General features: G+C 41.5%; 2 protein-coding genes and 1 long non-coding RNA gene across 4 annotated transcripts in view; 2 read left to right on the top strand and 1 right to left on the bottom strand.

The window, feature by feature from the left end:
• The first annotated feature begins 506 nt into the window (after positions 1-506).
• Positions 507-4,347, top strand: LOC117779434 (potassium channel subfamily K member 1). Of its 2 annotated transcripts, none has more exons than XM_034615640.1 (3): positions 507-1,091; positions 1,782-2,273; positions 4,337-4,347. In XM_034615640.1, coding segments are annotated over exons 1-3 (831 nt in total). In that variant the 5' UTR covers positions 507-754; the 3' UTR covers positions 4,339-4,347. The 2 variants fall into 2 exon arrangements, with proteins under 2 accessions (XP_034471531.1, XP_034471530.1); XM_034615639.1 differs by lacking the exon at positions 4,337-4,347 and adding an exon at positions 3,245-3,615 and having other exon boundaries at positions 533-1,091; positions 1,782-2,177.
• Positions 4,348-4,901: 554 nt separating this feature from the next.
• Positions 4,902-6,079, bottom strand: LOC117751746. The gene is made up of 2 exons (XR_004611910.1): positions 5,296-6,079; positions 4,902-5,018 (listed from the first exon to the last, which is right to left on the bottom strand). It is a non-coding gene; the product is annotated as an uncharacterized LOC117751746 (long non-coding RNA).
• A 9,369-nt stretch (positions 6,080-15,448) lies between these two features.
• The window catches only part of LOC117752290 (EH domain-binding protein 1-like protein 1), a 40,018-nt gene continuing 38,083 nt past the window's right edge, over positions 15,449-17,383 (top strand). The window contains exon 1 of the mRNA XM_034569569.1: positions 15,449-15,608. Coding sequence (XP_034425460.1) covers positions 15,505-15,608 — 104 coding nt within the window. The 5' untranslated portion in view covers positions 15,449-15,504. The remainder of the gene's footprint in view (positions 15,609-17,383) is intronic.

Raw genomic sequence — 17,383 nt, 5'->3', positions numbered from 1 at the left:
GCTGAATGACATTGTCATCTCCAAACCCTGTGGTAGGAAGCAGTGCACTCCTCCACACCCACAGTGTATCTGAGCAGGAGACTGCACCAGTTTGAACTGGGATTGTTTAACTTACAGAGTCATTTGACAAAAAAATCCACATGCAGGAGGTTTTTATACGAAGTGATGCAGGCGTTGAAAATGTAACTCAATCAGTAACTTAATTATCAAAACTGTTTCAACTAGTTTTTCAGTTGAACAACTACTTGGCTACTGAACAAATATTTTAGGCACAAGACTGTGGATTAGATGATGTATATTTTCCCGAACAATGGCACTATTTTCTTGTATGAATACATGATGAGAGGAGCAAACTGAGCAAAAATGTTTCAGTGCGACTCTGCTGAAGCCTGCCAGAGCTGAGCGTCATGACCTGGAGTCTACACACACAGAGGAGACATGAGAAGCATAAAACTGCTATGGACTGATTTGCAGTCGGGGGGGGGGGCAGGACTATTTTTGAATGAAGCAGAGAGACTGATCACCTGCTGAGCAGTGTTGGAACAAATGGACAGCATTTATTACTGTATTACCAAAAAAAGTTGTCATAGAATAAAACTAAACTTTATTTTATCCTTTTTGAGTCCAGTAATAGTTGTCAGTTGATCTGTCTCTTTGTCTGTGACTCTCTCTACCTCTCTAAATATTTAAAGCCTCACCCAGCCTCCAGTATCTGGTTGCAGTCTGTAGAGAAACCGAGCAGCCAGAAGCCACAATGGCCCAGCTCGGGTCCTCACTGGGACTGCTGATTCAGGCCAATGTCTTCTCCTGCCTGGCTTTCTGCTACCTGCTCTTCACCCTGCTGGGAGGCGTGGTGTTCACCGTGGTGGAGGCTCCGCTGGAGAAGGAGCTGAGGGCTGAGGTGGAGCAGCTGCGGCGCTCCTTCCTGCAGGAGAACCCCTGTGTGGAGGAGCGCGAGCTGAGCGAGCTGCTGGGGAGAGCTCTCTCTGCTCGCCACAGCCGTGAAGCTGTTTTAACGGCTGACGCTGGTGAGAAGCGCGATGACTTCATCTCATCGCTCTACTTTGTCATCCTCACTCTGACCACCATGGGTAAGATGCAGCACAGAAATGTGTCAGTGAATGAATGACTGATTATCTGTATAACTATTGTAATGGAAATGCCCTTTAACTGTGGCCAAAGCCCAAATGTGTTGAATTTAGAATACAAGAGATGAAATACAGCAAATCCTCATATACGAGGAGCTGGAACCAGTCAGTGTTTGACATGTCTGATAAATGACAAACAATGAATTGACTCTGAAAACTGCTTAGTATTGAAAAAAAGTCTTTATATTCCTTTTTAAAAGCTTTTAAACTCATCTCAGTCTTATTGTTTGCTCAGTTGTCAACACATGACGACAACTCAAAGACACAAAATCCATCAACTGTAGAAAACCATGGGATACTGCTAAAAGCCCCCCCCTAAAGCTACTAAGTAGTTTAAGTTAAGATTTGTCTTATTTGTCCAAATAAATCTTCAATCACCTCTAGAATAAAAACCCTGAGGTACAAAGAATACCAGAGTTTTTAAATAAAGAAAAATTATTTTAATTAATTTAATACTGTGAAGTTAGTTTTCAGTTTTCATCAGTGAAACATCTTACTTTGCACATAAGGGCTGTGCATATATGTGTGTGTATATATAAAGAAAAGAGCCATACAGACAAAGTTTCTTGTGATGGAAGTTTATGCTGGTTGGGTTAGAGACCTAAAGCCAGTCTCTCCTCTCTTCTGCCCCAGGTTCTGACTCTGACAGCCCTAAATCAGATGAGGCCAAGCTTTTCTTTATCTTCTATTGCACCCTGGGGATCCCCTCCACCCTGTTCCTCCTCTCAGTCCTCTCCAACCTCCTCCTCCCTGTTGTCACCCACTGCCCTGTCCACCACCTGCAGACTTACTGGGGCTTACCCTACAGCCGTGCTGCCCTCGTCCACGCCAGCGTCCTCTCTGTGCTCGTCCTCCTCCTCCTCTTCTTCCTCCCGGCCCTCGTGGTCTGTACGGTGGAGCCAGACTGGAGTTTCCTGGATGCTTTTTTTTCCTGCTTTGTCATCCTGAGCACCATTGGTGAGGGAGGAAAGTCTCTGGGGGAGAGCTGGGGGCCGCTGGCCAAGGACACACTCAAACTCCTCACCACATGTAAGAAGAAGAACATGCTTAAGTGTGTTGTGTGTATCTGTGTGTTCTTACAGAGACCTGCATTAAATGATTACCCTTCCAACACAGCTGGAAGTTGTGTGTGTGTGTGTGTGTGTGTGTGTGTGTGTGTGTGTGTGTGTGTGTGTGTGTGTGTGTGTGTGTGTGTGTGTGTGTGTGTGTGTGTGTGTGTGTGTGTGTGTGTGTGTGTGTGTGTGTGTGTGTGTGTGTGTGTGTGTGTGTGTGTGTGTGTGTGTGTGTGTGTCTAATTTTCCAAGATAATATAGACAATCTGAAGTCTATATTGATTTGAAAATTATTCCTCATCGCACGACAAGTGACGTCATGAAGAAGCCCCAATGAAGTATAATCTATTTCTAAATCCTACAGGGTTATAGACACAACCTAAAGCTTATCAGAGTATAATTAATAATCATATAGTAAGAATAATAGGATATTATGACATCATTATGAAGGCAGAAAATGATGTCATATAGTGTGGTAATTTATTAGCAATATTTAGCAGTCAATAAGATTAGAGACAGGATCTACAGCTTATTTAGATTAACCAATCATGGGTTATGGTATGATATAAATGAAAACAATATGGAAGGGCTTTATTAGAATCTAAAATGGGGTGTATAGAGCCCCCCTTCTGATGATTATCTATAATATATATATATATATATGATAACAGTGTTAAAGACGTCAGTAAAGTAACATGGATAAATTCAAAGATAATCATCACAATCTCTTCCCCTAACAAAGTTCCCCCTAACTTTCCAGAATGGTTTGGACTCTTCATCCACGTTGTTTCAAGCAGCAGTGAAACAACTTGATGAAGTCACTGCCTACAAACCACAGACACACACACACATTCCGAGAGCAGCTGGTGAACATGGTGGAACTTTTAACAGCCTTAAAATCCACATAATAATGTGAAGATAATGAATAAATAATGTAGGAATCAGCCTTGAAAAACAGGTGTCAGGTGTATTTTTTAAATATGCCTGTGGACAAACTTAGACGTTCATTTTAAAACTGAAAAAAAGAAAACTCTTTCTGTCCAGGGTATCTGCTGGTGGGCCTGGTGGTGATCATTACCCTCAAGGACACTGTCCTGCAGGTTCCCCGGGTCCGCGCGGTGATGAGGCTCTTCTCTGGTTTGCAGCATACAGAGCTGGAAGGTGTCCATCTCGGTGAATTGACATTAAGTGAAGACAACTGTGAGGAGGAGCCCCAGTACTCCCAGTCCATCTGTACTATCTCCTCCACTCCGTTACAGCTGATGAGCCCGTGTCCAGACTTTCAGAGACCCAGAACCTCAACTCTCAAAAGCACCTGACTTTCACACATAATAATGTCTACATGATATCAGCGCCTGACTCTAACAACTCCAATGTTACAATATTTAAAGACTTGATGCTCTCCTCTTATATCATTATTTAATATTTATTAAAGTCTGTGCGGTCAAATGTGTTGTCAAGTTCTGCAGGAGCTTTTTAAAATGGTAAAGGTTTTGTATCTTTACAGTACAGCTTTGCCAGTCACCCATTCACACACACATTACAGTGCATCTATGTGCAGCCCTTTCTCTCTCACACATCGCTCACACACTGCTAACAGCCGTCAGGGGCAACTTGGAGCTCCGTATATTACCTAAGGACAATTAAACATTCAGAATGAGGCAGACTGGGACAAAACCACTGTCTTGTTAGTGGACGACCCGCTGTGCCTCCTGAGTCAAGTATCTGTTTTTTCTCGGATTCTGTTGCTGATTTATGAATTTTTATTCATGATCAAAATAGATAGGGATGATCCTTGAAAACTGTAAGTCATACTAAATTAAAAAATATGGTTCATGCTGTGTGTCCGGGTTTGACTGAATTGGAACTATATGACTCAAACTTTAACACTTATTGCATCGATTGGGCTGTAAAGTGTTTCAGGGCCTCTTAGAGCTTTGTCACAGCCACAGCGGGTAGGTGTCCAAATACAGTAACCTCCTGTAGTTTTAACCTCCTGTAGATTTTATAATATACTGGCATGCACCTGTCTGCACCTCCTCTGCAACTCTCCTGCTGGTCTGCTGCTGCTGCTGCTGCCAGACGCAAGGTGTCTGAGAGAAGAGTTCTGTGTTCAGTAGGTGCTGCAGTTTTAAGGAGCTCTGTTGCAAGACAAGAGATCTTACTTTTTTACTTAAAAGATTAATTTCCTCATCATCCTAATACATTGGATACAGATGCATCTCTTTTCCTCCTCTCCAGAAACAGAGTCCATGTTATTCTGGATAATCCACGGAATATTTTGTATAGTTTTGTGTATTATTGGTAATGGTGACAGTTATCCAAATGATCTCTTTGCTGAGTGGGTCTCTGGTGTTACATTTCTGCCTGAAAGCCTTTGAAATGTGATCGACCTTGCTTACATGAACAGGCCGCGTGTGAAAGACTGACCACAAGGTGTCACAACTTACTAATGTACAGATTGAGAGACAGCATGAGCTGACAAACTAAACCACCAATTCCAACAGTAGCTCTCTATTTGAATCATAAATATGATGTTTGTAAATGCCAAGTAAAAGGTGCTGAATCACTGAGGCCTTGTAGGCTTTTGTGTGGCTTGTACAGATAAGGAGGGTGTGGAATAACCCTCACACTGTTTGTACAAGGACTGTGTATTGTTTGGATTTTCATTTTTCATTTTAAATGCAAACAATTTTATATAAAATACACAGTGTATGTTTGACTCTAAATGGAAATGTAGGCATGTCTCTAATGATGTCCCCAAAAGGGGCTTGTGATGGCGTGTGTCTGTGTGTGTGTGTGCGTGTGTGTGTGTGTTCTCTGCATTACTCATGTTGTTGGGACCCAAATCTGTTTACACGACATTATGGGGACTTCCTCCTTCTTCCTTAGGGATAAATAGCAAGTCCCCACTACGCAAATCCCTTGATTTTAAACTAAAGACATTTTTTTTAAGATAGGTTGAGATTCTGGTAAATTTGGGGTGAGGTAAGTTTAAGGTTATAGGGTTAAGCAAGTAGTGGTTATGGTTAGATTGGTTCTCCAGGCAATGAATGTAAGCCATTGTAATGTCCTATGAAGCAATGGAACACAACTTTGTGTGTGTGTGTGTGTGTTTGTGAGTGTGAGTGTGAGGGTGTGTGCTCGTGTATGTGTGTTGCTAGGGAGGGGCCTGAGCTGGCAGTGCTGGGCACAGGCTCAGATTCATGGCAGCTTCCTCTGCCATAGTCCTCTGTGACAAACACAGCCATAGTAGGTGAACACACAACAGGCCTCTGTTACCGCTCCAAGTGAAGCAGTGGGCACCTTCACTTAGACGGTTCATTAAAGGAGCATTCACCCCCTGTGTACTTTAATAAACCAGTTTGAGGGATTGACAGCAATCCTTTAAGGTTCACTTGTATTTCTGTACTTCATCACTGTAGTTCATTACTTCCTATTTAACAGCAATGTGTTGCCTCCACTGCCTATGGGAGATGTGTTGTGAAGTTCAGGGAATAAAGCTGATTGTGTGAAAAAGGACACATTTTAGTGAGTGTTTGAGAGTTTTCTGTCCACTGTGTAGTATACACTGTCAGAAGAACATGGTTTCTTCAGTGGAGGAAGTTCTGGAGGGTAATTTTAACTGTCCTGGCTTGACCCGAACCCCTCTCGCTTTATAAACGTTGAGGGCCAAAGTTCCCATAGGGGGGGGAAAGCTGTTTGAAACCAGAAACTCTAGCCCCTTACCCTTACATACAATCACTTGCTAAATCCTAACCCTAAATTTAACCTGAATCTAAGCTTACTCTATATAAATATTGATATACGTTACGCAGACTTGCTTTTTGTCCCATAGGTCCAAGTGTAAAATTAAGAGAACGTTTTATAAAAGAATATCCTACATCTGTTGCCTCAATAACGTTACCAGAACATCCAAAATGTGAAATGTTCATCTGTTATTAAAGGAATATTTTTATTTAAAAAAATTATATAAATAAATCACAGGCGTGGATCACATCCTGAAAACATTTTCGAATGTTGCATTCAAAATATTCTTTTGTTATCTTGTAAAAAAATGAATGTTTATTAAGATAACATTGTTGTGTTGAACAAATCCCTCAAAATGTTGAAAGCAAAACGCTTTGTCAACAATTCACATTAAAGGAATGTTTTATACAAAATGTTCTGTCACATTCACGCCCAATCAAAGCATTATCTGAATGTTGCATTGAGATGGTTCTTCCTTTGTTATCATTCAATGTTGTCGGAATGTTTTACGTAAAAGCATTGTTTGAAACATCCTTAGAATGTTCTTGACACATTATCAGAACCCGTAGGTGACGTTGGGCCATGCTGTGGACACATTCCCTGCTAGCTGGGGCTGCAGCATGTTTCAACAAAGTGTCCAGGTGAGTGTTGTGCAGGCAGGAAATCAGGGAGAAGAGAACAGGCAGCTTCAGCACAGGGCCATGAGGGTTTCAAGAAACAAAGAGTGAGTGACTTGTAGGAGCTCAGGGTGCAGACTTCCTTTAGCTCTTTAGTGAAGTTCACTTAAATAGCCACAACACCAACCTTCTGACACTAAATGAGTTATGCCCAAAATATGATATGTGATGTGCTGGCCGAAGCACAAGTACCACTAGCTTTTTCACTTCTGCTGGAGGCAAGCTACCAGTTCCCCCTTACCACCAGTGTGTGTGCTAAGCTTGGATTTCAAAGTTCTGCATATTGTAGCCACAGAGATGAAACTGATATATTTTCATTATTAGACACAACAATACAAAACCTGAGCTGCTCACTTTCAGTCAATGTTAGAAAACGGTTTGAAGAATTGATAAACCTGTATTAGTCCCACTACAGGGATACTTTAGAGTGAAACCAGTTTTTGTAGTCAAACAGCAGAAAAGTTTGAATATGAACCGTTACATTCATGTTCTGTTTTCACTTGAGTCACTGTTGAGGGCCTCCATCTTCTCCTTCTTCCAGTCAGCCCTTTCCATCTGAATGCTGCGGATTAGGCCTCCTGCAGATGTGACTGATGGTCATGACAGTCTTGTGATGGCCGGTCATCAGACACATGAGCCTCCTCAGAGCAGAGTTAAATGCCACTGACAACTGTTGTCCCCAGCCATGCCTCTGAGACAAAATGCCAAACAATGAGTCAAAGCACTGGCTTAACTAGGTCACATCAGCCATAGCACTTTACTTTCCGTCAATTATTAATGTCCTTGGTGGTTTTTGTTGTTATTATTATTGTCACTTGCTAGGTGTTGTTCTGTTGTTTGTGCTTTCTGATGTTTTATGACATGTGTGCAGTGTTGTGAAACCAACAAACCAACCAACCAATCAAACTGCCAAAACCTCCCAACCAACCGGCCGAGAGGAGAGGTGAGTGGCAAAGCGAGGGAAGGGGGAGGAGGGGAGAGAAGTGAAAGAGGAGAGAGACCAGGAACAGTTGTGTAACCATCATGTTTCAGCTCTCTCAGACTGGTTGTCATAATGACAATAAAAATATTTTATTATTGATAGCAGAGAGAGAAACAGAGAGACTATGGAAGGGGAACAACATAAAGTTAGTGACATGTAGTAAAACAAATCAATGTGAGGGCAGAGAGACTGCTTGACATACAATATGCCAACTCACAAACACAACAACTTCTGTCCAGCTGGAGGATTTTCACAGGCTTAATGGGACATTCTGACAATAAAGCACTACAGTAATCCAGTCTAGTCCAACAAATGCATGGACTAGTTTCTCAGCATCCTTCTGAAACAGAAGGAGGATTTCTATTTTCCTGATGTTGCGCAGGTGGAAGAAAGCCGTCCTAGAGACTTGTTTTATATGTGGGTCAAATGACTTGTCCTTGTCAAGCATAACTTCAAGGTTCCTCACAGTGGAGCTGGGGGCCAAGCTCATACCATACAAGGTCTTTATCTGAGATGTTTATGGTACAAGTACAATGACCGCAGTTTTGTTTAAATTTAGAAGTAAAAAGTTATTGGTCATCCTGGCCTTGATGTTCTCGAGACATTCCTGAGGTTGAACTAAGTGATAAGATTCATCAGGCTTCATAGATATGCACAGCCGGGTGTCATGTGTGTAACACTGGAAGTGTATGTGGTGCTTTCTGATGATGTTGCCTGAAAGAAGCATGTATAAAGGGAAAAGTATCGGCCCAGGTACAGAACCTTGTGGAACTCCATGACTAACTTGTGTGTGTATGGAGGAGTCATTGTCAATGTTAACAAATTGGAATCTATCTGATAGGGTTGACTTAAACCAGCCTAGTGCTGCTCCTTTAATCCCTACATGTTGTTCCAGTGTCTGTAACAGAATCTTATGATCTATGGTGTCAAATGCTGCACTGAGATCCAACAGGACGAGTATAGAGACGAGTCCATTATCCGATGCCATGAAAAGGTCATTCCTTTCACTTTTCACAGTGCTGTTTCTGCGCTGTGACGGATTCTAAATCCTGACTGAAAGTCTAAATAATTGCACAACTTAGCTAGTTAGCAACAGGGTTTTCGAAGATTTTGGAAATGAAGGGAAAGTTTGACACAGGTCTACAATGAACTAAAACATCTGGATCAAGAGTGGGCTTTTTAAGCAGAGGTTGTGAAGTGGTGAAGTCAGCTCAGAAAGATCTATTGAAGAAAAATGATCTAAATATAAATCTGGTATAATGGTTGGTTTAATCGTTTCTGTACTGGACATTGTATCTCTGTATTTGCAAAGATAATTTAGCACAATATTCTTGTTCTGTTCTACAGTATGACAAAATATAACAGTATGTCTTTTGATTAGCGTATGATTCCACAGTTTGCCGTGTGTGTGTTGTGCACTCAGAGGACATACATGTGACTTACTACTACTAATTCTGTAGACTGTTGTGTCATGGTTGCAAGAACAGCATGATGCTCTTTGACCTTATTAATATTGTTGCATATGCTTGTGCTGCCTGTCACACTCTCAGCGCTTGTGACGGACAGCTCACAGGTGCTTGGCTTAGCCAGGCTATATTTACAAAGGTCATAGATGAAACTGTGGGGCATGATACCAGCAGGGATCTAATTACTCCCCCAGTGGTAAATCTCAAGCGCATGTTCACCCATACCCAGAATTTCTCTCAGTTGTTTATACCTACACACACACACACACACACACACACAAACAAGCACTAGATCCTTCGACAGATGTGACCGGATGTACTACTTATACTTGCAGTCCCACACAGTCTGATCCCACACTCGCTGTCCCAGTATCCATCCGTTGCTAAGTGATGCATTCGGCTCCCAGGCTGGTCCCTGGTGTTTCTTTGAATGGACTGAACTTCCCCTGACAGTGTCCCTCCATCCTCCCTGTCTTCCAGCAGTTTTCACTGGAGGCACACTGGGCGACAGCTGCATTGGGGTGGGTAAAAATAAAGAAAGAATGAGGGAAGAGCAGAGGGGAGTCCGCATCTGGGAATAGCAGTTTGTTAAAGTTGATGTTTTTCCAAAGCTCCATCGTGGTGAGGTGATGTTATCTAAGAAACTATTCTGGGAATTGCCTATCCTGGTCCCTATTGATTTAGTGACAGCTCTTACTATGGAAATGAATAGTGTCAGTCATATTGAATAGGAGCCTGGAGGTTTGTCATAGTAGTAACTAAAAGATGAAGTCATTTGTAAACAGTCCACTTCCTGCCTGTAGTCCACTCACCAGTTGGTGTGCATCCTGCTTTGGAGTTCAGGGCATTGCAATGTCCAGAGAGTGAAGGTCAATATTGACAGGTGTCCTGTCATTTAATTTAGGACTCCTGGCAGAGTTGTGTAGTGCAACCGCTCTGCCAGGAGTCCTAAATTAAATGACACATTTTTACTGTCTTGAATGATGACAAAAATAGTTTTGTCTCTGTCTCTGTCATTGTCATGTTTTTGTATTATTGTCAAATTGTAATTAATGCATTCTTACAAAGTGGTTTAAATTTTTATAATTCGAGCTTTGCAGCTTTGCAGCTTTTCAGTCTGATTTAAAGAAAAAGGTGATATAACCATTCTAGCTCCAGAAGTACACTACCGTTCAAAAGTTTGGGGTCACTTAGAAATTTCCTTATTTTTCAAAGAAAAGCACTGTTTTTTTCAATGAAGATAACATTAAATTAATCAGAAATACACTCTATACATTGTTAATGTGGTAAATTACTATTCTAGGTGGAAACGTCTGGTTTTTAATGAAATATCTACATAGGTGTATAGAGGCCCATTTCCAGCAACTATCACTCCAGTGTTCTAATGGTACATTGTGTTTGCTAATCGCCTTAGAAGACTAATGGATGATTAGAAAACCCTTGAAAACCCTTGTGCAATGATGTTAGCACAGCTGAAAACTGTTTTGCTGGTGAGAGAAGCTATAAAACTGGCCTTCCTTTGAGCTAGTTGAGTATCTGGAGCATCACATTTGTGGGTTCGATTATACTCTCAAAATGGCCAGAAAAAGAGAACTTTCATGTGAAACTCGCCAGTCTATTCTTGTTCTTAGAAATGAAGGCTGAAATTGCGAAGAAACTGGAAATGTCCTACAACGGTGTGTACTACTCCCTTCAGAGAACAGCACAAACGGGCTCTAACCAGAGTAGAAAGAGAAGTGGGAGGCCCCGGTGCACAACTCAGCAAGAAGACAAGTATATTAGAGTCTCTAGTTTGAGAAAGAGACGCCTCACAGGTCCTCAACTGGCAGCTTCTTTAAATGGTACCCGCAAAACGCCAGTGTCAACGTCTACAGGGAAGAGGCGACTCCGGGATGCTGGCCTTCTAGGCAGAGTGGCAAAGAAAAAGCCATATCTGAGACTGGCCAATAAAAAGAAAAGATTGATATGGGCAAAAGAACACAGACATTGGACAGAGGAAGATTGGAAAAAAAGTGTTATGGACAGACGAATCAAAGTTTGAGGTGTTTGGATCACACAGAAGAACATTTGTGAGACGCAGAACAGGTGAAAAGATGCTGGAAGAGTGCCTGACGCCATCTGTCAAGCATGGTGGAGGTAATGTGATGGTCTGGGGCTGCTTTGGTGCTGGTGAAGTGGGAGATTTGTACAAGGTAAAAGGGATTTTAAATAAGGAAGGCTATCACTCCATTTTGCAACGCCATGCCATACCCTGTGGACAGCGCTTGATTGGAGCCAATTTCCTCCTACAACAGGACAATGACGCAAAGCACACCTCCAAATTATGCAAGAACTATTTAGGGAAGAAGCAGGCAGCTGGTCTGCTGTCTGTAATGGAGTGGCCAGCGCAGTCACCAGATCTCAACCCCATTGAGCTGTTGTGGGAGCAGCTTGACCGTATGGTACGCAAGAAGTGCCCATCAAGCCAATCCAACTTGTGGGAGGTGCTTCAGGAAGCGTGGGGTGAAATTTCTACATATTACCTCAACAAATTAACAGCTAGAATGCCAAAGGTCTGCAATGCTGTAATTGCTGCAAATGGAGCATTCTTTGACGAAAGCAAAGTTTGAAGAACAAAATTAATATTTCAAATAAAAATCATTATTTCTAACCTTGTCAATGTCTTGACTATATTTTCTATTCATTTTGCAACTCATTTGATAAATAAAAGTGTGAGTTTTCATGGAAAACACGCAATTGTCTGGGTGACCCCAAACTTTTGAACGGTAGTGTATACTGTCACAGTAACTTTTTGTTTGTTTCTTCCTGTGGTTTAATGTAATATGGAGTCCCACAAGGCTCAATATTTGGCACGGTGGTATTTCATTTGTATGTGCTATGTTTTGGCCATGTTATATATCTTTACAAAATTGTGTTCAAACCCATTTTCTCTTGAAAATACAATAAACTTATTTGACAATTCTGTACTTCATAATTTACGTTCAAGCAAAGAAAAAGAGAGGAAAGTAAGGATCTTGACTGTGGCCATCGAGCTTTTATCCAGGACACCAAAGACCTGGAATTAACTTCAACATTTTTATTAATTTTACTCTTTCCAGTTATTTTAGTTACCTGATTCTCACATACCATAACCACAGTTTACTAGCTGTCATAATTGTATTTTCCTTAACCAGTAGGTACTACATTTGTTTTTTATTGCCATGTATTTTGTGAAGCACTTTCTAACCTTGTTTAAATAAGAGCTATACAAATGGTTATTATTATTATCATTACTATAGTTAGCATGTAGATATACTACAGAAAGCAGCAGAAAAACCTGTCAGAATGTTGGTATTGGTTTTAAAACCCTTTCCAGGTTCCACAGATCCACTGCTACCATGACTGCAACCTTTAAACAACAGAATTCTGATTGAAGGAAAAACTAAACAAAGTTTCGACAATTGCCATAGTATCATCTCACTACTTGGACCACAGACGACTAACTTATAGCATTCGGTAACAAATCTAGGAAGTATTTTGATCCAACTCTGACCAATGCTCCCAAAAACACAGCAGTGCACTACGTGCACTATAAGAGACAGACTCCCTCCCTGAAGGTCTGGGTTCTGCTCACAATGGGAGATGGACAATGTCCTGCTGCTCAGCATCATCCAAAGAGTCTGGGTGCAACCAGGTCAGGTACATCCAACCTAAATAGATAACTGTAAAAAATTGCAGGACTTAGAAACTGGCCTATTCTCCCAGGATAAACTCATATCCAACATGTAGACAGCTCCATATAATGAATGGTGGAGATGGTGGTTGTAACAATGCTCTTGTTGTTTTGTTTATTTGTTATTCATTGATCATACTTACCACAAACATACCATAGAGGAAGCAAGATGGGAGGAATCCTCCTTTTCCCATACCCCTTTGTTTTGTGTGGGCATTCTGTTGTGACAGTCTTACTTACCGCATGTCTTACTATGTTGTACTCATAAAAAAAATGCACAAATTCCTTGTATATACAACAATATATTTCTTATTCTCCATTTTGTTTTCACCGAAGAAGTTTCACATTCCCTAGATCACATTCAAGATCCAGCAGTGTGGAACACCATGTGCTTTCTTTTAAATGTATTACTCTGTATTTAATGATGTCCTCATGCATGTTTCTTGACAAATTTTGTAGTTTAGTATATTTTTATGTGCATATCTGAAGCATTATGCTCAGAAATAAAATTAAGAACATACCGGCAGAGCTGGAAATGTAATTCCATGTTGACCTTAGAGCATTTCTGTGTTGAGTTTATCATTATTCATCCATCTATTGTTTGCCAACAAGGAGAGTCATGTAGCTCGACATCCATGCAGTGTAGCCGTATCTTACCACTGCAACTGTGGAGAAGAATAAACATTCTATTCTCTGACTATATCAGCATGTGCAGTGAGTAAAGCAGTGGACCATGACAGCTTCTTTACGCAGCTCCAAAACAAAAGTCTTATTTCTGGGGATTATGACAACTGAGAGTAGTGTAAACACTCCTCCCTGCAATGTATTGAATGTTTGGAACCAGATAAGAACACATTCAGAGGCTGGCCCAGTTGTCCAGATGGCTGGTAAGAAAACTGTGATCCACAGAGTCAAGAGATGAAATGTCAAGATCAAGATTAAAAAAAACAATTCATTGTTAACCCTGTGTTTCCCAGAGTCGCAAGAAACACACCCGCCTGCCCAACAGACAGACAGACAGATTAAATGAAAATGAAAATATAAATTGTTGATATGAACTCTTTAAATGAATGTTTATCATCCAGAGTGTAAACATGGTGCCCCAACCTCCCCCCTCTGTGTGTGTCTGTGTTAGGATGCAACATTATATTACCAGCTGCTCTGTGTGTCAGATTATTATTAGACCCAGAGCTAAACTGGAAAAGTCCCTCCAGCTGAGAGGGACTCATGACAGGGGAAACTTTCCCCCACAGTTCTGTTCTGTGCTCAGTCCATGATAATTACCCTCAACATCAGCTTCATGGGAACTCAGTAATCACTGTTTGGGTTAAGAGCATTTGTGCATGTTACTGTTATGACTTCCTTGAGTTAGATGAGTCATCTGCAGCAGTCGGATTTAGGCAGGGAGGAAATGCCATTTCACTATGTCTAGCTTCATTATAAGTAAGCAAAAAAACAATTATGAATTACTGTTTTCTTAAAATTAGGCCTTAGAAGATGAAACAAACAGTTCCTGCAGGTGTTGATGACTTACTGTTGTGACTTTTAGCTCAGTAACCCTTTACTATCACTAGATTGGTGCTTTGTTGACTACAACATCACATATCTACAGTATCTCTTTATTATTGTTTGTATGAAATGTTGTATATTGCCCACAAACCATTTGGGCTACATCAAGCCAGCTATAACAAACCCTCAGTGAAACAGGAAGTATTGACCTTCAAGTTTTAAAATAAATGTCCGTTTTCAAGTGTGTCCATATTTAGTTGACCGAATCAAACAATGAAATTTGTCAACTTTAATAATAAATCTTTGACTCATCGGTTCAGTATACAAGATTTCTAGTAACTTTAGAGAAAGAAAAGGTAATTGCTGTCCTGGCTCCTAAATGGTGGAATGAGCTCCCCATTGACATCAGGACAGCAGAAAGTCTACACATCTTCCGCCGCAAACTAAAAACACACCTCTTCCGACTATACCTTGAATAAAATTTTAAACTAACAATTTAGTAGCACTTAAATGGCACTTACTTATAGCACTTTGAGGAAATAGTACTTTCTTGATTCTTGTTGTTCTGGGTTTGCACCCTCATGGTTGAATGCACTTATTGTAAATCGCTTTGGATAAAAGCGTCAGCTAAATGAAATGTAATGTAATTTGTCATCAAAATGATATAGACAACACTTTTCATTTTCTTTTTCGCCTTTGACTGGTGTTTGTAATATTTTGTCACATGATATTAAACAAGATGGAATTTGTACACATGTATTCCACTTTTGTCGTACAATGTAACTATTAAATATTAATTATCTTCAATTTACAACTTTTATTTTGATCTTTTTTTGTTGTTTTAACACTGTAGCCTATAATACCCAGCCTTTCGGGTTGGGGACAGAGCTCCGGTTTTCATGTTGTTGCTTAATAAAAGCGCTTGGCTCAAATGCCTCTGACGTGAACGCTCTTTTGTGCGTGAGTGCTTTTATTTTGAAAGTCACTCGGTGCTGCTGTGTGTGTTCCGGGGAGCTTGACAGCAGCTCTGCCCAGAGGTGCGTGTTTGGTCCGCGGACAGTGAGACAGTGTCGGACCCCGGTGAGGAGAGGAGCTGTCAGAGAAGCAGGTGGAGTCTCCTCCACCCCCCCCCCCCCCCCCCCCCCCCCCACACCCCTCTGCAGGACACACGTTCACGTCGAGGACACCATGATCCCACAGGTCTGACCATGACGTCTGTGTGGAAGCGGCTGCAGCGGGTCGGGAAGAAGGCGTCCAAGTTCCAGTTCGCCGCGTCCTTCCAGGAGCTGATGATAGAATGCACTAATAAATGGTGAGAAACCGTCCCAACACTTTAACTGGCGTGGTGGAGCCGTGCTGTGTTTGTGAAATGGATTCAGAGCCGTGTCGTCCTCCCGCTGTGGCACCGAACTCTTCTCAGAAATACTAACATTTAATTATTTCTGCGGAATTGTGTGCGCAATACGAAACAAAATGGCCTTTGAGGGACTATTCGGACGCCGTCCTGTTTCCAGCTCGCACACCGAGCGGGACATTTGTTAGTGAAATGTGTTGGTGGAGTTGTTATCCCATTATTACATCGGTACACGGCCACAGAGGGGCGGGACGCTGAAGTCCTGAAGTGTTCGTCAAAGTTGCCGCTTGAGCCTCATGACAGGTATTCACCATCGTGTCTGGATCTCCTGCTCACGGGACACTATTCTTATTCCCCCTTAAAAAGTCTGCGTCTTCACCTCATCAGTAGATCTGACCGAAGTGTGCAGACGCTCCCTCTCAAAGAACCGTCTCCTTCTCTTCAGGGAGAGCACGCCCCATTACTTCCGCGTCTGTTGTTTTTATATTAAGCCAATGCAGTTGTCACTATGTGACATGGCACCCTGTGTACCGGGAGTCATGTAACCAAGTTGTATTGGCATGAGTGATGATCTCTGGGAGGACAGTCCGAGTCAGGTGCGGGAGAGGATGTGGTCATCATCAGCACCTCCAGGATTTCAGATCAAGGGGGGTCAAGCCCCCCCCCCCTCCCCTCTTGCACCATATATATTATATCAGGTTCAAACTTGTTTTTGTTTAGCCCATATTTGTCTCTCACTGTTGCTAGTTATTTGTGATGTACAAATAAAAAGGGATCCCACAGTGTCCCGGGGGGATGAGGTGATTCAGAGTACTGACCCACTTTACTCAGCTATCACATTATCACATCCTGGTTTCTACGTGTTATTCACTTGTGCTGAAAGAATTAGTCGGTTAGAATATCAACATGAAAATGAAAACTATTTTCACAGTTGGGTAATAGTAAACATGATTTTTAAAAAGAATCTGTTGTAACGTAGCACAGCATTAAGCTTGGTCTTAGTTTCTTTTCTAGTTTCAGACTGACGCAGTTCTTATTTCCCTGTCCAGCTCCCATGGTGTTTAAATAGCACATGCTCTTGCGTCACCCGTTGGTTCGTGAACTTCCTTTTTGACATAAATGACATACACTTTTTTATAGTTAGACACAAGCAGCAAGACTCTGGCCTGGATAGATATACAACAATTTAAATTGATACCATTTGGGCTTATTTAAGGCTTGAAAGCATTTATTTCAACTGGAGGTGAATTACAGATGGCAATAAACTGCTGCCCGTGGGGCCTCAGGAGACACTATGATGAGATTACTGCTACAGAAGAGCTCACCCTTTAAACGTGGATGTTTGGTGACTGACTGTTGTTAATGAGCTTCTACCTTTCTTTATGCGTGGTCATTTTTACAAGTAAATACACCTTAATTCACAGCACAGTTGTCATCAGGATTCTATCAGCGCAGCAGCTTGGATATGGTTGTGAAGGGCCTGGTGGTTAACACGCTGTGTTAATGGGCCACGTCTCAGCCACTGTTTCATACTTGTTCCATTGTCTTGACAACAGAAACAGAAAAACATGTCTACAAGAACAGCTTCACTGTGCATTTGTCTTTTTAAAAAAAAAAAACATTGTGTATTTGAGCACAGCGTAGCAAACAGACAAATGGCTGAAACCAGCTGACAGTAGCCAGTAAGAGGTGATGTCATAAATATGTAGCCTATTACATCATCTAGCTACATT

The sequence above is a fragment of the Hippoglossus hippoglossus genome, chromosome 18, assembly GCF_009819705.1.
Source record: "Hippoglossus hippoglossus isolate fHipHip1 chromosome 18, fHipHip1.pri, whole genome shotgun sequence".
Taxonomy (NCBI): Eukaryota; Metazoa; Chordata; class Actinopteri; order Pleuronectiformes; family Pleuronectidae; genus Hippoglossus; species Hippoglossus hippoglossus.
This window is presented reverse-complemented; position numbering and strand designations above follow the sequence as displayed.

Bases quoted from the DNA above. Each gene is read 5' to 3' on its own strand.
- LOC117779434 (XM_034615639.1), top strand. From the start codon at position 755: ATGGCCCAGCTCGGGTCCTCACTGGGACTGCTGATTCAGGCCAATGTC. The intron at 1,092-1,781 runs GTAAGATGCAGC...CTTCTGCCCCAG, and splicing joins CCTCACTCTGACCACCATGG to GTTCTGACTCTGACAGCCCT. The intron at 2,178-3,244 runs GTAAGAAGAAGA...CTTTCTGTCCAG, and splicing joins ACTCAAACTCCTCACCACAT to GGTATCTGCTGGTGGGCCTG.